The 22,245-nt window shown below is 45.6% G+C and overlaps 1 protein-coding gene across 1 annotated transcript in view; it reads left to right on the plus strand.

The window, feature by feature from the left end:
- PHF3 (PHD finger protein 3) overlaps positions 1-22,245 on the plus strand; it is a 264,231-nt gene that overhangs the window by 10,787 nt on the left and 231,199 nt on the right. Inside the window, 1 exon segment of the mRNA XM_030199001.1 lies at positions 679-945. Within this exon segment, the coding sequence (XP_030054861.1) occupies positions 702-945 (244 nt within the window). The 5' untranslated portion in view covers positions 679-701.

The following is a 22,245-nucleotide window of genomic DNA, read 5'->3' on the forward strand; positions in this document are numbered from 1 at the left end:
GTTGAGCTGGGACTGTCTCTTACATGTTCAGTGTACAGTTCTGCATATGTCTAGTGGCGCTATAGAAATAAATAGTACTAGTAGTGGTTAGTGTATCTGGGCTTAAAAAAAGTTTGGACAAGTTTCTGGAGGAAAATCCGTAGACTTCTATTGAGCTAGACATGGGGAAAGCTACTGCTTGTTCCTGGGATCAGTAGCATGAATCTTGCTACTGTTTGGGATTCTGTCAGGTACTTGCGATCTGAATTGGTGACTGCCAGTATGCCCATCTATACTGTTGTTTTCTGTTTCTAAGCAACACGTATGCTATAGAAGTTTTACTTTTGAGCCACTGTTAGAAACCACGGGTATTGTAATGAAGTTTGTGTGTGTTTTTGTGTTACTTGTGTAGTATGTAGATTCTCACTCTTCTCTCTAGTTATATATAAGCATACACAGTATCAGTGATAATCACAGAAGTTAAAAGAAAGTGTTACATGTTCTAATGGACTGATACAATTCTTACTATCAGTGAGTAGCAAAGCGTTTAACATTTTTCTAACCTAAGTAAATCTGTGTAGTTATCCTGACTTTTAAATGCGATTTGAAATATGAAATTCATGATTGTTACACAATCAAAGGTGTTTTTTTTCTTTAGAAGGCACATTTATGACATATTTTTAAATTTTGTTTCCACAGAACTGAAACATACAGAAGTCTTCATGGATATAGTCGATACATTTAACCATTTAATTCCCGCTGAACACTTAGATGATGCCCTTTTCCTAGGATCTAACCTGGAGAATGAAGGCTGTGATGATTTTACTGGAAGTCACAATATCTTAGAAGACTCGCTGAAAAACATGCTTAGTGACAAAGACCCCATGCTAGGATCTGCAAGCACCCAGTTCTGTTTACCAGATTTGGACAGTAATGATCCTAATTTCCAGATGCCTTGTTCATCAGGTAATTATAGATTTACCAAGGAATCTTTCCACAGATATGAAGTGTAAAAAAAAAAAAAAAACCCTCTTAAAATCTGCTGTGCAGTGGCATGTTTTAAAATTCTTTGTAAAGAAGTATAATTATGAGATTCTGAACTGACGAGTCTGTACATGCTTCATTTTTTTATTGAGTGTACGTTGTGTATTTGTTGTAGACCTGTTATAAAGTTAGATGAACTGTATCTATACAAACCACTGAGAAAAGTAAAACCTTATTTCTTAAAACAAGCGTCCCTCAGATCAATCCAGAGACTTATGGGTTATCTCTGTCTACCAGCAGGTGGCGAGAGAGAGAGAATGTCAGAACTCTGCTGTATAGAACTCTGGCAGCAGTCTCACTTTTGATATTCTATCTAGCAGATGGCCAGACATACCCTGGCAGCTCTGGCTTGATACAGGTTCCTGGCCTTTGTGGAAGCACGGTTGAGTGGTGGGGTTGAGTGGGCTTGGGGGTATACCTGGTGGGGCCAGGTCTCCCCCTCCCTCCCCTCTTCTCCCTGCCTTGTTGCTCTCTGGGTGTAGGTTGAGTGGATATTTCCTGCCTCTGAACACCCCCTCAAAAAAAAAAAATCCCTAAAAGTGGACGTTTGGCTCTGTCTTTTTTTTTTTTTTTTAATTAAAAAGGCTCAGCATCTGGGTACACATGTGGGCATTGGATTTTGGAGGCTGACTGCTTGTTGGTCAGGGAGTGCTCTCTCTTTGCCTCGATTTGCTCCCTTGTGAGTGCAGCTTTTTTTCCTTTCACTGGGGATTTCTGTGCTGGCTAAGTCTGTAAAGCGCTGCTCCCAGTGTGGATCCCAGAGAGCAGTGTCAGGGGTATGCATTGCCTGCTCATGTGTTTCTCCCCAGTTTAGCGGTTCTTCAGCCCCACGCTCTAGCGAGTCAGAGGCCAGTTTGTAGTCAGTTTTGGCAGGTTCTGCAGACCCAGCAGTTTAAGTGGGTTTGTGGCCGCCATATTGGACATGTTGACACGTCATCTTCGTAGGTTCAGGACAACTATTAGCGCGGGTAGCAGAAGTGTTCCCTGCAGTGTCCTGGTTGGAGGGGAACAGGGAAGAGGGTGGCTGCTGAGGGGGGTGGGGAGCCTTCTGATGTTTCTTTTCCCCTCAAATTTGTTTTTGATGCTTAAAGCCTTTTTGCTGAAGCCTCTGTCGTGTGGCCCCTATAAGGGTGTGAGTGGTACTGGAATTGAAGAGAGTATGTCTAGGACCGGTCCGGGATTTGGATGAGATCTCTCTGGGTTCAGGCCTGGGGTTAGAGAACTGGGAGTCGGTGACTTCGAGGTGCTTGTTGGTGGAACCATTGGAAGAGAGGGAACTGTCCTCGGACAAAGGGGACGACCCTGAAGTGGTCGGTTATACCATAGGGAGGAGTTGTCCTCTCTTATTTCTGATGTGCTCGAGTGGGCTTAAGATCTCGGTGCCGGATCTGCCCACTTTGGAGGCGACGACACACCCTATGATGTCAAGGGTCAAAAGCCCCCAGGGACCTTTTATATTCATCCTGCCATGTAGGTTCTGATCTTGGACCAGTGGGACTCCATGGAGGTGGGACTGCAGGTGGCTATCGCTATGACCAAGCTGTAGCTGTTACCGCCCATGGATCTGGAGTTGTTTTGCTTACTGCGAGTAGTTTCTCTTATTACCATGGTCACTAAGAAGACCACTTTGTCGGTGGCGGGCAACATGGTCTTCAAAGATGTGCAGGATCGGAGGTTGGAGTTCTCCGTTAAGCTGTCTTTTGAGATGGCCACATTGTGTTTGCAGGCTACTGTGTGTAGCTCCTACGTGGCTTGTGCCTGCTTAGGTTGGATGCAAGGAGCCTGTGCAAGGGAGGATTGCCTGCAGTCCCTGCATTCACTGGAGGTTGGTCTTGCCTGTGGTGCAGACTTTCTTTGGTGAATGAGATGTTCTTGGCCGTCGCCACTAGGAGATGGATTTGACTGCGCCATTGGTCTGTGGATTTAGTGTCTAAGGCGCGGTTGGCGAAGCTTCTCTTCCGGGGACAGATCTTGTTTGGGAACAATGTGGCAAAGATTCTCATGGACTTGGGAATTCCAAGGGGCAGCGGCTTCTGGAGGACAAGTCGAAGTCATCTTCGCGCCTTTCCCAGTTTTGGAGGCACGGCAGTAGCATCCTGGGAAGTCAGGTTTGTTTCAGTGGTCGCATTTTCAGCAGAAGCAGCAGCCCTTTCGAGGGAACAGGCACCTAGCAGCTTCTGCTTTCCGGGAGGCCCAGGCCTCCCACTTTTCCCAATGATGGTGTGTCAGTCCATTCCTCCGAGCTGTCCTTTGGAGGGCATTTGTCGCTTTTTCTGGAGGAGCGGACAAAGATAGCCTCAGACCAGTGAGTCTTGGAGGTCATTTGGGATGGCTACAGACTGGAGTTCGTTTGAATGCTGCTGGATGTTTTTCTGGAATACTCATGCAAAACTCCTGCTAAGGTTCTGGCGGTTCACACCATCCTCAAGGAGCTGCTCCGGTTAGGGGCAGTGAGGGTGGTTCCACTAGAGGAAGTTGGCCAAAGAGCTTATTCCATTTATTTCAAGGTGCCCAAAAAGGGCATCTCTTTTCATCCTGCTCTCGACCTCAAGCGGGTCAACAAGCCCTGAAAGTGAAACACTTCTGCACAGAGACCCTTCGTTCCATGATGGTGGGAATTCTTGACATCTCTGAATCTCAAAGAGATGTACCTTCATATTCCCATTTGGTTGCTTTATTAGTGTTTTCTTCGCTTTGTGATCCTCAGCACGCACTGTCAGTTTCAAGCCATGCTGTTTCGGCTTGCGATGCTGCCCCGGACTTTTTCCAAGGTTATGATGGTCGTTGCACGTTTCTGCGGAAGGAGGGCATCAGCTCATTCCTACCTGGATGACTGGCTCATTTGTGTGTCGGAGGAGGAGAGTGTGCAGGTGACGAAACTGCTGCGGGAGTTAGATTGGGTGGTTAAGCTCGAAAAAGAGCAAACTTCAATCCTCACAGACCCTTGAGTACCTCAGGGTGCTGTTTGATATGAGAGTGGGGAAGGTTTTTCTTCCGTAGGTTCGCAAGCAGAAACTGTATTCCAGGTGTCCCATCACCTCCAGCTGTCTGCTCCAAGAGCCTTGGATTATGTGCAAGTGTTGGGCTCCGTGGCAGCTACCTTAGAGGTACTTCTGTGGGCTCGCCTGCACATGCGGAACCGCCAGCTTTCGCTGTTCACGCAGGTGGCCTCCTTTGGTCAACGAGTATGACCATGGATGGTGCAAGCTAGGGTCGGTGTGCGGTGGTGGACTGCATCCGGACATCCTACAGAAGGGAGTGTCCTTGGATACCCCAGACTGGGTGGTGGTGACAATGACAGATGCCAGCCTTTTGGGCAGGGGGCTCATTGCCTGGTTAGGACGGTGCAGGGGCTCTGGTATCTGGTGGAGGCATGTTTGCCGATTTAAACCACTTGGAGTTGCGGGCAGTGCGGAAGGCCCTTCTAGCTTTCCTCGATGTCCTGCAGGACAGGGCCGTTAGGGTTCTGTCTGACGGTGCCTTGGGTGAATCTCTTCATAATGGTGGATAATAAATCCCAGTTAATGATAATGCACAGTGATTGCATACATCAACAAACAGGGCGGCACAGGAAGCGTGGCCCTGGTGTTGGAGGCTGCTCTCTTGTGTCATTGATTGGAGAGGAACCTATACATGCTGTCGACAGCACACATTGCCAGCGTGATCAGTGTTCTAGTTGAATTTCTCAGTTGCAATATGTTGGATCCTGGGGGATTGGCAGCTCTCCTGGGGGGCCTTTGGGATGATCAGACACACCTGGGGGGTACCGGTGATCGATCTCATGGTTTGTGGTGCAGTCTCAGTGGCTAGTGCAGTGTTTGGGTCTCGCTGGTAGCGGGGCTCTTTTCACTTTTGAGTTTTTTGTTGTTGGTTGTAGAGGCAGAAGATTTCTCTCGTTCTTCATTGCATCGGACAGGGCGCCACCATTTTGTAAGTGGTACTTGCAGATGGAGGGAGTGCTGCTTCCCTCCACCTGCCTTAAGGTATGGGGGGAATTGGGATTTGGGTTGGCTTGGAGGGGGGCTACAGTTAGGGTCCCACTGCACCACCAGATATTTTTTTTGTATTGGGGGGGGGGGGGGGGCCTGGGGTTGGTTGGGGGACTACAGCTAGGGTCCCGCTGGATCACTAGGCATTTTGTTTGTTATGGGAGGGTGCGGTGGAGTAGGGGGGTCTGGAGGTCCACTGGAGCTCCAGCTCTCGTGTAGGGCTAAGTTTGACAGGACCTGTCAAACAATTTCTGTGGGAGAATTGTGCCTTGGGCGCCTGCCCAGGCACAATCCTCCTGCAAAAGTATCCCATGAAACTAATAGTGTGCATAAATTTGTAAGCTATTAGTTTTGATCATTGGGGCATTATTTCCCAGGAAACTGATCATCATGTCCTTAATGCATTAAGGCCACTATTGGTTACTAGCACCATTTGTAGTTGCCTGTTCAGGTATATATATGGCCTGCAAAATATTTTGACCTGACACATTTATTTTGGTGATACACAACTTGAAGATATTTGTTGCTATTTTTGGTTGTTCTTCTGATGTGGATTTGTTCTCTTCTGCTTTGTAATCTAGTGACATTCTTGCCAGATAAGTATCTCTTAACCTGCCTATTTGTTCCTGCATAGCTGGCTATCACAGATCCTACTCATTTTTTTATCACTCTCCTTATCTGACCCATGGATTATAGAATTCTGTTTTTGTTACCCCTGAGTCTCCCATATTTTAATTTTATATTCTGATTTTGTCTTTTGGTCACAGAAAAGATATTACAAGCTGACAAGTCAGAGAAACTGAATGAAATCTCTATAAATGTGGAAGATGTAATGGCACAATTTGACAAATTGAAGAGTAGCAAATCGCTTGGATCAGATGGTATTCATCCCAGAGTACTCATAGAATTGAAAAATGAACTTGTAGAACTATTTGTTAGTAATATGTAATTTATCTTTAAAATCAAACATGGAAGATTGGAGGGTGGCTAATGTAACACAGATTTATTTTTTTTTTTAAAGATTCCAGAGGTGATCCGGGAAATTATAGACTGGTAAGCCAAACTTAGATGCCAGGCAAAATGGTAGAGACTATTGTAAAGAACAAAATTACAGAGCATATTCAAAAGCATGGATTAATGAGACAAAGTGAAGTGAAAAAAATCTGTTACTTTTCTTTGAAGGGGTGAACAAACGTGGATAAAGATGAGCTGGTCAATATTATGTATCTGGATTTTCAAAAGGCATTTGACAAAGTATCTCATGAAAGACTCTAGAGGAAATTGGAGAGTCGTGGGATAGGAGGTAGTGTACTATTGTGGATTAAAAACTGGTTAAAAGATAGAAAACGGAGAGTAAGGTTAAATGGTCAGTATTCTCAATGGGGAAGATAGTGGGGTTCCGCAGGAGTCTGTGCTGGGACCATTGGTTTTTAACATTAATGTTCTAGGGATGGGAGTGACTAGTGCGGTAATTAAATTTACTGGTGACAAAAAGTTATTCAAAGTTGTTAAATCGCAAGAGGCTTGTGAAAAATTACAAGAGGACCTTAAGAGACTGGGAGACTAGGGATCCAAATGGCAGAAGACGTTTAATGTGAGCAAGTGCAAAGTGATGCTTAGTTCGAGTTCCTCTTTCCCACATGTAAGGTTACACATTAGGGTCACTGACCGGGAAAGGGATCTAGGTGTCATCGTTGATGATACGTTGAAGCTCTGTGCTCAGTGTGTGGCGGCAGCTAAGAAAGCAAATAGAATGTTCGGTATTATTTGGAAAGGAATAGAAAACAAAAATGAGGACGTTATAATGCCGTTGTATTGCTCCATGGTGCGACCGCATCTCAATTATTGAGTGCAATTTTGGTCACCGCATCTCAAAAAAGATATAGTGGAATTTGAAAAGGTACAGAGAAGGGCGACTAAAATGATAAAGGGGATGGGATTACTTCCTTATGAGGAAAGGTTAAATTGGCTAGGGCTCTTCAGCTTAGAGAAGAGACGACTGAGGGGAGATATGATACAGGTCTTTAAAATAATGAGTGGAATGGAACGGGTAGACGTGAATTGCTTGTTTACTCTTTCCAAAAATACTGGGACAAGAGTGTATGCAATGAAGCTACAAAGCAGTAAATTTAAAACGAATTGGAGAAAATATTTATTCACTCAACGTGTAATTTAAGCTCTGGAATTCATTGCCAGAGAATGTAGTAAAAGCAGTTAGCTTAGTGGGGTTTAAAAAAGGTTTGGATAGCTTCCAAAAAGAGAAGTCCATCTGCCATTATTTAAATGACTTGGGGAAAATCCACTGCTTATGTCTAGGATAAGCAGCATAAAATGTACTGTTTTGGGATCTTGCCAGGTACTTGTAACCTGGATTGGCCCTGTTGGAAACAGGATGCTGGGCTTGATGGACCTTCGGTCTGTCCCAGTATGGCAATACTTAATGTACTTATGTAGTTATGCACTTTTAATTGTTACTAAATACTAGTAGATAGAAATAGGAAGATTACAATACGACTAGTCAACTATTTTCTAGAATACACATTAAGAGTTATTTAGGCTTCTTTGTGTAGCCCTTGTGTGCCATGTACCATTATGATAGTTGTCCTTTGAATTGTAGCTATCCTTTCAGTCTTTCCAAAAGAAAAGTGTATCCAGGCAAGTGGATGATAAATAGAAAATAAAAACTAAAAATCTAGATGGGAACTCAACAAAGCTTCCTGCCCTCCTCTCTTTCGTTGCTTTATCAGTGGAACCCTTGGCTGAAAATCTTAGGGGGAAGTGAGATTTCCTGGGGATATATTGTGGCGGTCAAGAACATAAAGTGGCACTTTCTGCAAATTACTTCTTACTGCATGTGGCATGACCACTGGTTTTATTACTGATAACATTGGCAGAACTCAAATGTTTTGGAAGGGTGGTGGGGGGGTTTAAAGTGAGTGTACATAAATCAGTGATCCTGATGATTTTTCAAGGGTGAGGATGCGGAGGAACTGAAAGAAATCTCGGTGAACCCGGAAGACATACTGAGCCAAATTGACAAATTAAAGAGTAGTAAATCACCTGGCTTACTTCCAAGGGTACTCAAAGAACTCAAGCATAGAATTACATATTACTAACAGCAGGTCAGCAAACTGCCAATAAAATTGTCCATAGTACCTGAAGATTGGAGGATGGCCAATGTAATGCTGAATTTTTAAAGGGGTTCAGGGGTGATTGGGAAATTAGACTAGTAAGCCTGACTTCAGTGCCAGGTAAGATAGTGGAAACTGTTATAAGGAATAAAATTACAGAACACATAAATAAACATGGTTTAATGGGACAGAGTCTGCATGGGTTCAGCCAAGGGAAGTCTTGCCTCACTAATTTGCTTCATTTCTTTGAATGCGTGAATAAACATGTGGATAAAGGTGAGCCGGTTGATGTAGTGTATCTAGATTTTCAGAAAACGTTTTACAGTGTTCCTCATGAAAGACTCTTGAAACAATTTAAAAAGTCATGGGATAGGAGGCAATATTCTTTTGTGCATTAGGAATTGGTTATTGGACAGAAAACAGAGGGTATGGTTAAATGTTCATTTCCTTGTCATCAAGCAGATGAAGCCATTACGTATGGGTTGTGTCCATCAACCAGCAGGGGGAGATAGAGAGCACTCAACTTTTCACAGTGCCTCATGGCTAGCTAGCTCCACTGCCTCTTCAGTATTCTCTATCTCCCCAAGCAGGGTGGCTGCAGCTTCTTCGAGCTCCATCAAAAATCTGCCTGGCTTTCCAGTTGTTAGTCGGGGTGTTAGAGGCTATAGCAGCTTCACTTTGAAGGCACATAAGTCAGCCCTTTCCCTGCCTTATCCATGCCCCCGTGGATGTGGACATATTAGCTTCCTTTTCCCTGTCCTTTCCCACTCAGTGGATGCAGGCACATTGGTTCGCCTTTCCCTGCCTTTCCCACTTATCTGAGCCTCCGGAGTGATTTTATTTACCTCTTTTGCCTCTGCTTTCCTCACAGCGTAAAACAAAAAAAAAAAATTATTAGTCACGTCGCGCTTTAGCGTAGCGATCTTGGAAAAGAGGTTTTTTTTTTCTTGAGATTCTTCTGCAGGACCGGAGCTGTGATACTCGGTCTAGTGAGGTAAGAGTGTTTTCTGACTCCTCCGGGGTGGGCCCGCAATCGGGACGTTTTTGGCGCGAACCCGCCATTTTTTAATTTTACCGCCGTTTTCGGTGATGGCTGCGGAGACTGTAAAGCACTGTTTTAAATGTGGCAAGCGCAAATCAGCAGCGGGGCTCTGTAATTCGTGCTGTACAGACGGTAGAGCCGGTCCGAGCATGGCGAGTGGCGATCTTTCGCCCTCTGAGCTGGCAGCGGACACCATTTTGGATTTTCCACATGGCGTGGCCTCCGTTACGACGGAGAGCCCTGAATCCGGGGGGAGGGGGGGGGGGGTCCTCTGAGTGAGGCTAATAATAGAGCTGATAGCCCTGGGCAGGATCCGGGCGGTCAGGGAGCGGTTTTCTCCCCTGATTTTGTTTTAATGCTGCATAGGGCATACATGCTTAAAAGAGCTCTTCCACAGGGATCTTCGGACCCTCTGCCTGCCCCCCCCCCCCCCCCCCCCCCCCCGGTTGATCCTGGCCTTTTGGAGTTGGCTTTGCCTGTTTCTTATCCTCCTGATAAACGCAGAAGGGCTAATTCCCCTTCTGAGTGTGGCGCACCCCCCTTTTCCCCCCCGTGGTCGGGCTATGAGGATTCTGAGGGGTCTGGCAGAACTTCTTGGGCTGAGGAGCCAGAGTGGGTGCAGAATTGCCACAGAAGCTTGATGATCCGTCTGCGCTGAGGATTTTCCACAGCGAGGAGCTGCAAGCGCTTATTTCAGATGCCTTACAAGCCCTCTTGATTGAAGATCCTGGGAGTGGCAAGGCCTCCTCTGTTAATCCAAGGATGGCTAGTACCAGAAAGCCTGCTCGAGCCTTTCCTTTGCATGACTCCATCCAAGAGCTTATTTCAGCTCAATGGGCTGACCCCGAGGGACCTTTGAAGGTTGCCAGGGCTATGGGGCAATTATACCCTCTGAGTGAGGAACATTTGGCTCGCTTTGCAATGCCTAAAGTGGATGCCCTGGTCACGGCTGTGACAAAGAGAACTACCCTCCTTGTTGAAGGAGGTGGTGCCCTGAAGGATATTCAAGTCAGTAGGCTTGATTTAGCTCTGAAGCGGTCCTTTGATTTGGCAGGTCTCACTGTTCGGGCGTCTGCATGCAGTTGTTATGCTGCTAGAGCCTGCCTGGCTTGGTTACAGCAGGCAGTGGAACAGCCCGGTGATGGAGCGGAGACCTTATCTGAAGTGGCTCTGCGGATGGAGTCGGCCTTGTCCTTTTTGGCTGACGCCCTTTATGATATGGTCAGAGCTTCGGCTAAACAAATGGCTGTAGCAGTGGCGGCTCGCCGCACTCTTTGGCTACGACATTGGGCGGCGGACATGGCCTCTAAGCAAAGGTTGGTGAAGTTGCCCTTTCAAGGCCTTCTCCTATTTGGTGAGGAGCTGGAAAACATTGTTAAAGGCCTGGGGGATTCCAAACCTCAGCGCTTGCCCGAAGATAGGCCGAAGCCTTCCTCTAAGGGTCAGGCGGTCCGCTCCTCTTACAGACCTCGCTTCCATGAAGCTAGAAGGTACCGCCCCGGGCGTGCTGCTGGGTTCACTTCTCGTGTCTGCTTTCAGCAGAGAAACTCCTTTCGCTCGGACTAACGTTCCGCAGCTGCCATTTCAAGGCCTGGAGTTCAGGGGCGACCCTCTCAATGATGGTGCGCCGGCCCCCTCCTTGTTTCCTGTCATCGGAGGAAGACTTTCCCTCTTTTTCGAGGAGTGGGCCAAAATCTCCACAGATCAGTGGGTCTTGGACTTGATCAGAGACGGATACCGAATAGAATTCGATGCCCCGGTGAGAGACGTGTTTGTGGAGTCCCGATGCGGTTCTGCTGCCAAACGGGCGGCGGTAGAGGAGACTTTGCACAGTCTGTGCCAGATAGGGGCTGTGACCCCTGTGCCTTCCGCCAAAGAAGGTCTAGGCCGCTACTCCATTTACTTTGTGGTGCCACGAAAAGGCGGGTCTTTTCGCCCGATCCTGGACTTAAAAGAGCTAAACAAGTCCTTAAGAGTGCGGCATTTTCACATGGAAACCCTGCACTCCGTCATTGCGGCGGTACAGCCAGGAGAGTTTCTCACGTCTCTGTACCTGAAAGAAGCTTACTTGCACATACCAATTTGGCCCCCGCACCAGAAGTTTCTGCGGTTTGTGGTGTTGGGAAAACATTTCCAGTTTCAGGCCTTGCCTTTTGGCCTCGCCACAGCTCCCCAAACCTTCTCCAAGGTAATGGTGGTATCCGGGTTCACCCGTACCTAGACGACTGGCTCATAAGAGCAGACTCAGAAAAAGAGAGTCATCTAGCTACAGCCAGAGTGGTTTCAGTCCTTCAATCTCTGGGCTGGGTCGTCAATATGGCCAGAAGTTACCTGATCCCCTCGCAATCTCTAGACTATTTGGGGGCCAGGTTCGACACAGACTCGGGCTATGTGTTTCTTCCTGAGCAAAGGTGGTGCAAGCTTCAGAATCAGGTCCGTCTGCTCCTGAGGATGCCCCACCCGCGAGCTTGGGACATTGTCCAGCTGTTGGGATCGATGACGGCCACCTTGGAAGTGGTGCCATGGGCGAGAGCGCACCTGAGACCTCTGCAGTATTCTGTACTTCAGTGATGGTCTCCAGTATCTCAGGATTATCAGTGCAGATTTTCTTGGCTTCCTGCGGCCCGCCTCAGTATGGAGTGGTGGACAGCATGTTGCGGCGGGGAATGCCGCTGGCGCTCCCCGATTGGTGCCTAGTGGTGACAGATGCCAGCCTGAAGGGCTGGGGCGCACATTGCCAGGGGAAGCATGCCCAGGGTCTGTGGACGCCCGACCAGTCGGAGTGGTCTATCAACCGCCTGGAGTTGAAAGCGGTGTTTCTGGCTCTTCTGGCCTTTCAAGTGACCCTGGAAGGATTGGCTGTCCGAGTGATGTCGGACAACACAACAGCAGTGGCCTACATAAATCGACAAGGCGGCACTCAGTGCAGAGCTCTAGCCGCGCAGGCCGAACAAATTTGCCACTGGGCTGAGCTGTATCTACAGTCCCTGTCAGCAGCTCACATTGCAGGTCAGAGCAACGTGCAAGCCGACTATCTAAGCAGGCATCAGATCGATCCAGCGGAGTGAGAACTAGCAGACGATGTATTCCTGCAGATATGTGCCAAATGGGGCAAGCCAGTGATGGATCTTATGGCGACCAGTTCCAATGCCAAAGTCCCGTGCTTCTTCAGCAGACGGAGGGATCCTCGCTTTGCCGGGTTGGATGCCTTGGCTCAACCCTGGCCCCTGGGCTTGCTGTATGTCTTCCCTCCGTGGCCCTTGATAGGGCGAGTGCTCCTGCGGATTCAGCTGCATCCAGGAGAAGTGGTGCTCATCGCCCCGGATTGGCCCAGGAGGCCTTGGTATGCGGACCTTCGACAGATGCTGTTGGAGGCTCCCTTTCCGTTACCTCTGGTTCCGCACCTGCTGTCACAGGGTCCGGTGGCCATGGAGGACGCCTGCCGCTTTGGTCTTATGGCATGGTGATTGAGAGGGCGCAATTGAGAGATAAAGTCTACTCAAATAAGGTAATTTCCACTCTCCTGCAGGCCCGTAAGCGCTCCACTTCCGTGGCTTATGCCAGGATTTGGCGCCAGTTTGAAGTGTGGTGTGTTTCAAGAGTGCTTTCTCCGTTGCGGGCTCCTGTCTCGCTGATTATGGACTTTTTGCAGGATGGTGTACACAAAGGCTTGGCCTATAATTCCCTGTGGGTGCAAGTGGCAGCATTGGCCTCCCTGCGTGGCAAGGTTGAAGGCGTGTCCTTAGCTGCTCATCCAGATGTGGCACGGTTTCTTAGAGGGGTGCTTCGGCTCCGTCCTCCCGTGCGGGCACCTTGTCCAGCTTGGAACCTGGGGTTAGTATTGAAGGCCCTTCAGGGGGCTCCCTTTGAACCGCTTCGGCGTGCTTCAGAGAAAGATTTGACACTGAAGGCTGTCTTTTTAGTGGCCATTACCTCGGCGAGACGGGTGTCAGAGCTCCAGGCGCTGCCGGGAATCTAGAGGACGTCATCCACCTGTCCACGAGTTTTCTCGAATCCCTACATTGGTGGACAATTCGATCCAATTTGACCCTGGACGTCCTTTTCAAATTCCTCAGCCGCAAAAAGTGCTGACTACGGATGCGTCTCTCCTGGGGGTGGGTAGCTCATGTCGATGGACTTCACACCGAAGGATATTGGTCCCTCCAGGAAAGACGATTTCAGATCAATCTTCTGGAGTTACGAGCGGTCTGGAACGCTCTAAAGGCTTTCTGGGATCGGCTGTCCTATCAAATTATCCAAATTCAGAAAGACAACCAGGTTGCTATGTATTACATCAACAAGCAGGGGGGCACAGGATCTCGCCCTCTGTGTCAGGAAGCCATCAGAATGTGGCTTTGGGCTCGCCGGAATGGCATGTTTCTTTGGGCCACGTATCTGGCAGGCGTAAACAACAGTCTGGCCGACAGGTTGAGCAGGATAATGCAACCTCACGAGTGGTCTCTCAACTCGGGAGTAGTGCGCAAGATCTTTCAAGTGTGGGGCACCCCCTTGGTAGATCTTTTTGCCACTCAGATCAATCACAAGGTCCCTCAATTCTGTTCCAGGCTTCAGGCCCATGGCAGACTAGCGTCGGATGCCTTCCTCCTTCATTGGGGGGAGGGCCTCCTATATGCGTATCCTCCCATACCTTTGGTGGGGAAGACTTTACTGAAACTCAAGCAAGATTCTGGAACCATGATTTTAATTGCGCCTTTCTGGCCCCGTCAGATCTGGTTCCCTCTTCTTCTGGAGCTGTCCTCCGAAGAACCGTGGAGATTGGAGTGTTTTCCGACCCTCATCACTCAGAACCAGGTTGCGCTTCTGCATCCCAACCTCCAGTCCCTGGCTCTCATGGCCTGGATGTTGAGAGCGTAGACTTTGCCTCCTTGGGTCTTTCAGAGGGTGTCTCCCGAATCTTACTTGCTTCCAGAAAAGATTCCACTAAAAAGAGTTACTTCTTTTTATGGAGGAGGTTTACCGTTTGGTGTGACAGCAAGGCCCTAGTTCCTCGTTCTTGTCCTACACAGACCCTGCTTGAGTACCTTCTACACTTGTTTGAGTCTGGTCTCAAGACCAACTCTGTAAGGGTTCATCTTAGTGCAATTAGTGCATACCATTACTGTGTGGAAGGTAAGCCAATCTCAGGACAGCCTTTAGTTGTTCGCTTCATGAGAGGTTTGCTTTTGTCAAAGTCCCCCATCAAACCCCCTACAGTGTCATGGGATCTCAATGTCATTCTCACCCAGCTGATGAAACCTCCTTTTGAGCCACTAGATTCCTGCCTTCTGAAGTACTTGACCTGGAAGGTCATTTTCTTGGTGGCAGTTACTTCATCTCGTAGAGTCAGTGAGCTTCAAGCCTTGGTAGCTCATGCTCCTTGTACCAAGTTTCATCATAACAGAGTAGTCCTCCGCACTCACCCTAAGTTCTTGCCGAAGGTGGTGTCAGAGTTCCATCTTAACCAGTCAGTTGTCTTGCCAACATTCTTTCCCCGTCCTCATACCCGCCGTGCTGAACGTCAACTGCATACATTGGACTGCAAGAGAGCATGGCCTTCTATCTGGAGCAGACACAGCCCCATAGACAGTCCGCCCAAATGTTTGTTTCTTTTGATCCCAACAAGAGGGGAGTGGCTGTAGGGAAACGCACCATCTCCAATTGGCTAGCAGATTGCATTTCCTTCTCTTATGCCCAGGCTGGGCTGACTCTTGAGGGTCATGTCACGGCTCATAATGTTCGAGCCATGGCTGCGTCAGTGGCCCACTTGAAGTCAGCCACTATTGAGGAGATTTGCAAAGCTGAGACGTGGTCATCTGTCCACACATTCACATCTCATTACTGCGTACAGCAGGATACCTGGCGCGACAGTCGGTTTGGGCAGTCGGTGCTGCAGAATCTGTTTGGGGTTTAGAATCCAACTCCTCCCCCCTAGGCCCATTTATTTTCTGTTCCAGGCTGCACTCTCAGTTAGTTGGATAAGTTAGGTCAATCTCAGTTATGTCCTCATCGTTGCGAGGCCCAATTAACCCATGTTTGTTGTTTTGAGTGAGCCTGGGGCTAGGGATACCCCATCAGTGAGAACAGGCAGCCTGCTTGTCCTCGGAGAAAGTGAAAGCTACATACCTGTAGAAGGTATTCTCCGAGGACAGCAGGCTGATTGTTCTCACAATCCCGCCCACCTCCCCTTAGGAGTTGTGTCTTCCCTTTCTTTGCTTTTTACTGGACTGAGGAGCACGCTCGCGTTCGGGCGTGAAGACGGTCGCGCATGCGCGATGCGCACGGGAGCGCGAGGCTAGCAAGCTCTTTGTTGCTAGGGAGAATTCCGGTTCTGGGGCTGCCGTTGACGTCACCCTATCAGTGAGAACAATCAGCCTGCTGTCCTTGGAGAATACCTTTTACAGGTATGTAGCTTTCGCGTTAGCGTATCAGGGTTTTAAAAAGGTTTGGACATGTTCTTGGAGTTAAAGTTCATAGTCTGCTATTGAGACAGACATGAGGAAGGTACTTCTTACCCTGGGATTGGAAGCATGGAATGTTGCCACTTTTTGGTTTACGAAGCCAATAAAAGAGAGGGTTCCAAACACACCAAACGATCAAAGCAGAAAAAAAGCACAAGATGTGTGGGAACAGGACATTGTCAGATCTTTATTGAGAAGACCCAACACAGGCCGTTTTTCGGCGACCAAATGCCTTCATCAGGTATCTAAGAAGTTGCAAAAAACTATATCTATATGTATATAGATATATTTATTTAAAAACAAATGTGTGTGTGTGTGGCTTAGTTGCCCCATGACAGTATGTTTTGAAGTTACAACATGAGCGAAGGCTCATTTTTGAATTAGACACAGTTTCTCCAGTAGGATTAAATGCTGAATTAAATTTTAGTCATTCTTTGATTAATTTCAAAATGTACTGTATCTTTAAGTTTCTATAATATATGCAGTTTAAATGTGATGTAACTGCACTGCTCATTTATGTTGTTTATTCCAGTTAATGCTCCTATTAATATGCATGATAATACATATAGCTGTTTTGTATATTGGAATATCAATTTGGTTTTCATAAAAGTTTCCTATTATGCTGTGCTGGACATTTCTTTGTATGTGATTTAGCATTTCTTACAAAATACATACTATCATGGGGCTACTAAGTCATTGGTTTTATTTTGCTTCATTAATTTTGTTACCATCTTGGCTTATACAGATTTGTTTTAGGCTTGGTTCATATATAAAATGATAGAGTAGAAGCTACTATCTAGATCAGAATACACCATTTTGTTTTAACATCAGCGGCCACAATTATAGCCGTTTTAAACATTTCAGTCCCTGAGTAGGTCTGCTACTCACTTAAATTGCTATGAATATTCAGTGGCATGTGAGCCTACTGGTTACGTCATTTTTGACGTTTCACCTCCTCTATTTACCGTTTATTTGAGCAAGCTTCATTTTTAAATTTTGGTGGTCTTTTCGGACAGCAACTATTGACACGACAGGAATAAGGAGTTTAGTCTGTTTACATGGGTATGGTTTGAATCTATGATTTCACTTCATACGTTTTTAAACAACACTACGATTTTTTTTTTATTGTAAGGTTGATACACTTTTGTCTGTTTAATCGTAGTCATTCTTTTAACAAAAGTGAGAGCATTTTGTTCCGTGGCAAGAGAGGTAAAACTCTGTGTTTATATCATTCAGAACTGCTATTCCGATGCGAGTACAAATGAAGTTTTGTACTAACGAGATGTAATTCTAGTTTAGCACGGTGTAAATGTATATTACTTAGGTTCACCTGATTCAATCCCATAGTGCTTGTTTCTATCTCTCTATCCCATCTGGTAACATTGTACTTTTTGTAATCCTGGGCTATCTATGTTAAGCACAGCACGCATATTATGTAATGCTTATTGGAGCATCTTTATAACAATATACCCATAACTTTCAAAAGATCTTATTTTTCTGACTATGTTTTCTTCTTTTTTTTTTTTTTTAAATGTTCTTAGGCATGGCTGTTACTTATGATGATTTTTATCAGGAGGTTTCTTTTAAGTCTTTTCATTTTAAATCTGATTAAGATCAGTACAGATTGTAATTCTTATTTTTGGAGTACAATCCTGCAGCGGATTTGCATCTAAACCAACTGCAGTTTTTTTGCGGTGAGCTTGGACATACTACCTTTCACAATTCTCTAAGGTTGAGGATGTTATCTCTTGACAGCATTGTGTTTTGAATGATTCCTTTGAATTTTATATGTTAAGTCTCAATTTTTGTAATTTATGTTTCCTGTCTTTGTTACTTAGAATATGAATTTTTGTATATATTAAAAATTTTTTTAATGTATTTTGTATGCAAGGTATACTCTAATAGTTTTTTTATTTTAATGTTTTATGTGTATTATGTTATGATATATTGGTTTTAATTTAATTTTTTTCAGTTTGTTAGACCCCTGATGCAGGTGTTTGATCACCGAAATATGGTCTGTGTTGGGTCTTCTCAATAAAGATCTGCCATTGTCCTGTTCCCAGAGGTCCACTTGTGTTTTTTTTTTTCCCACTTTTTGGTTTTCTGCCAGGTTCTTGTGATCTGGCTTGTCCACTGTTGGAAACAGGATACTGGGCAAGATGGACTGTTGGTCTGACCCTGTATGGCTATTCTTATGTAATACCATTTCTGGCACTGGTACTCTCCCATATCTTCCTCGGTGAAGACTGAAGCAAAGAATTCATTTAATCTCTCCGCTATGACATTGTCTTCACGGAGTGCTCCTTTTATCCCTTGGTCATCTAGTGGTCCAACTGATTCTTTTGCCGTCTTCTTGCTTCTAATATACCTAAAAATGTTGTTGTTCTATGTTTTTTGCCTCCAACGCAATCTTCTTTTCAAAGTCTCTCTTTTCCTTCCTTTTCAGTGCTTTTCATTTGACTTGCCATTCCTTATGCTGTGTCCTAGTACTTTGTCGGGTACTCCATTTTCTGAATGATTTCCTTTTAGCTCTAATATGTTCCTTCACCTCACTTTTTAACCATGCTGGCCCACCCTTCCGCCTTTTTATTTATTTATTTATTTTTTTTAATGATTGAATTTCTTGGCGCCAGAAATAAATTTAATTGCAATATTTTGCTTTAAATTGTAAGCATCGCTTGCCTCTCTTTCACAAAGGCCCGGTAACAGAGCTTTATAGTAGTTGAGGGGCACATTTAACAAGAAATGGATGATACAAAAAAAAATAAGCATACACTGCCTGAAAAAAATACGCTGATACACAGAAAGCTACACATTTTTAGTAGTTCTCCATGATTTAGCATTTTGATGTACCCGTATTGCCCCCTTAGTAGTCATTAATTTATGTCTTTTGTACCATCATAATAGAATCAACACTGATGAAAGGACAACTTCTTAAGAACAGAGGGCTCACACCGTGTGCTTCTGTCCCTTAAAAAGGTTCCTGTAGAGCAGCTGGGTGTGGTTACTGGAACAGGAATTTCCCCTAACTTTGTTTCAACACTTTTATTGAAGATTCAACTTATCGAACATAACCATCCAGTTAAGTAAATAACAATATAAATTTGCTGAGCGAACACAATAGAAAAATAGAAAGCATCCAAAACTTCATCAGCGTTTTTCCTATTTTTGTGTTTCCCTCCCCTACCCCCTTCCCCCTACTGACAGCTTTGTCAAAACAAGTATCTTACTCAAACAAATACATTCACCATTGGCTCAGCCATAAACCTACTACCCCCTCCCCCCTGTCCCAACCCTCATATTCAGAACCCCACCTGTCCTCCTTTTTAATACATGGAATATGTGTGGTCTGGGCTTCCAGGATGGTATTTTTGAACAGCATCCATGCCTGATGTAAAATTTTGCTCTTTGCGTCTACTCTAAGATTTTTTTTTCCCCCTGTTCTTTTCATTTTATCATAGTCTCCTTTCTGAAAGTTATATGCTAACGTATTAGATTTCCTGTGTGTACTTACTCCAGAGCTGATATGAAATCTCATCATATTATGATCACTGGTATCAAGTGCCCCAACACCATTATCTCCTGCACCAGATCATGCAATGGTTCCACTAAGTACTAGGTGTAGAATTCTCCTCCACCTCTTGTTTGTTTCTGAATCACCTGCTCCATAAAGCAGTCCTTGATTTCATCAAGGAATTTTACCTCCTTAGCATGCACTGATGTTAGATTTACTTAGTTAATATCAGGGTAATTGAAATCATCCATTATTATTGTGTTGCCCAGTTTGTTATCCTCCCTAATTTCTGATAACATTTCTACATCAGTCTGTTTATTCTGGCCAGGTGAACGGTAGTACACTTCTATCACTGTCCTTTTCCCCTTTACACATGCAATTTCTATCCATATGGATTCTAGGATGTGTTTTGTGTCCTGCAGAATTTTTAGTCTATTTGATTCAATGCCCTCTTTAACATATAATGCTACCCCTCCACCAATTCGATCCACTCTATTACTGCAGTATAATTTGTACCCTGGTATGACAGTGTCCCACTAGTTATCTTCCTTCCACCAGTTCTCAGAGATACCTATTGCTATCTTAATGTAGCGCAAAATATTCTTACTCTCCCATCTTATTTCTTAGGCATCTGTCATTTGCATATAAACATTTCAAACCATGTTTGTTGTTCCTATTCACAACTTGCTCAGCAATTGACTGTGTTAAGACTTTCAAGATTTCAAATTATCTTTATTTAAAGACACCTGATCTACTATGGTTTCAATTGCAACCTTGTTATCGAGATGCCCTACCTTCCCTGTTTTGGTGATATCTTTTAAAGATACCTCGTTATGAACCTTGCAATTTTGAGTAACTTGTTGGCCTTCCCCCAATTTCTAGTTTAAAAGCTTCTCTATCCCCTTTTTAAATGTTGATGCCAGCAGCTTGGTTCCATCCCGGTTAAGATGGAGCCCATCCTTTAAGAACACTCCCCCTACCCCAGAATGTTGCTCAGTTCCTATCAAATCTAAATCCCTCATTTCTGCACCATGATCTCAACCATGCATTGAGACTTTGGAGCTCCTCTTTGGTCCTGCATGTAGAACGGAGAGTATTTAAAAAAATGTTACTCTGGAGGATCTGGATTTCAGCTTTCTACCTAGGAGCCTAAATGGCTTCCAGCACATCCCTTCCACATTTTCATATGTGATTGGTATCCATATAGACAGCAGGCTCCTCCCTAGCACTGTCTAAAATCCTATCTTTGTGACATGTGAGGTCTACGACCTTCGCATCGGGCAGGCAAGTGACCAGGTGATCTTCACGTCCACTAGCATCTACATGCCTAATAATTGAATCACCAACTACAACATCTGTCCTAATCCTTCCCTCCTGACCAGAAGCTGCTGGAGACACAACCTTGGTGCTAGAGGATATTACATCCCCTGGTGGGCTGGTTCTGGCTACAGCCAACTTCTCCAATTTAGAGAACTCCCTGTCTCCCTCAGCTCCTCCAAGTCTGCTTCACTAGCCTTAAGAGAACGTCTCGTTCTCTGAGACCTAGGAGCTCTTTGCATTGGGTACACACACACAATCTCTCACCAGTCCTGTCAGCTGTATATGAGCATTTAAATGCAGTACTTGGCACACAGTTTATCGGAGTTTGTGGATTCTCTGCCCATAGATAAGGTCATGGAATGCCATGGGTTATCAGCCAAGCAGTAGGAGTGTCAAAAGCACTAGGCCAGGGCAGCTAATGATGCTTTTGATGTGGTGTCCATGGTCTCCGAATTAGGTATTGGCATGCGTGGATTTGCCTAGCTGTGTGTTTCAGACCTAGATCCAACAGTTCAGGAGACTCTGGCAGACATCCCTTGCTGAGATGACCTTTTTGGGAACAGATCCATCAAGAGAAAAACTGATACCCATGAAGTCCCTATCTCGGCCCACTCCTCCTTCAGTCTCCCCTTCCCATAGGTTCTTGGGTGCTGGCCAGAGGAGGTTCTACTACTCTTAAAGAAATAGGTATATTCTTCCAGTCTGCCCTTCCCAACAATCCCAGGGATCCCACTTCTGTCCTTGGGAGCAGCAGGTCCAGAAGGCCTAGTTGGTTCCCCAGTCAAAGCAAGGGAAAAGCTTTTGACTGGCTGCACGAGAGCGTGACTTCAGTAAGTGACTGTTCCAGATGGCCTACTGGTAAGGGGGAAGCTATTTATTTTTTTCAAGCAGGGTGGCCCCTTCTATTCTCCAATGGGTAGGTTCTTCAAATAGTCCAGGGAAAGGGGTGATGCGATTATGACTTAAATAAACGAGAACTTCCTCCAGATTATCTACCAAGAGTATTCAAATGTTCAGCTGTCAACACCAGGCTGTGCTTGCAGAAGAACTCTTCCTTTCTACAGGCCCACATGATCAAGCTTGTACCACCAGGGAAAGAAGGGAAGGGATTTTATTCCGTACTTCCTTGTGCCAAAAAGACATAGGGATTTAGTCCATTCTAGACATAAGGAGTCTGAACTAATAACCTTGTTAGAGAAAGTTTATTATGGTTTTTCTAGGGACCCTGCTCCCCACTATTCAGGTACACAATTGGTTATGCTCTCTGAAAGATACTTCCTGTGACTGAGGCATATCTCAGATTTTGAATAGGGAAACACCACTACCAGTATTGTGTCCTGCCATGTGGCCTTGCATCCACTCCCTGAGTTATTACCAAATGCCTTACTATAGTTGCAGCGTGTTTGCGCAGACTAGAAGTGGACGTATTTCATTATCTGGATGATTGGCTTGTCAAGAGCATGTCTAAGGACGGTGCTTAGGAATCAATCTGTAGAACTAATTAAGAGTTGAAGCTACTACGGTTTTTCCGAGGACAAGCAGGCTGCTTGTTCTCACTGATGGGTGGCAGCCCCAGGATCGGAGATCTTCCTAGCAACAAAGTTTGTTAGCCCTCGCGCGCACATGCGCGCAACGTGCATGCGCGACCGTCTTCCCGCCCGAACGCGAGCATGCTCCTCAGTCTCTTTTTTTTCCGCAGGTCAGGACGGCTATTTTTCGGTGGTTCTGCGCCTCAGGAGACCCTCGCAGCGTTTTTCGCGCTCTTTGG

The sequence above is a fragment of the Microcaecilia unicolor genome, chromosome 3 (genome assembly GCF_901765095.1).
Source record: "Microcaecilia unicolor chromosome 3, aMicUni1.1, whole genome shotgun sequence".
NCBI lineage: Eukaryota > Metazoa > Chordata > Amphibia > Gymnophiona > Siphonopidae > Microcaecilia > Microcaecilia unicolor.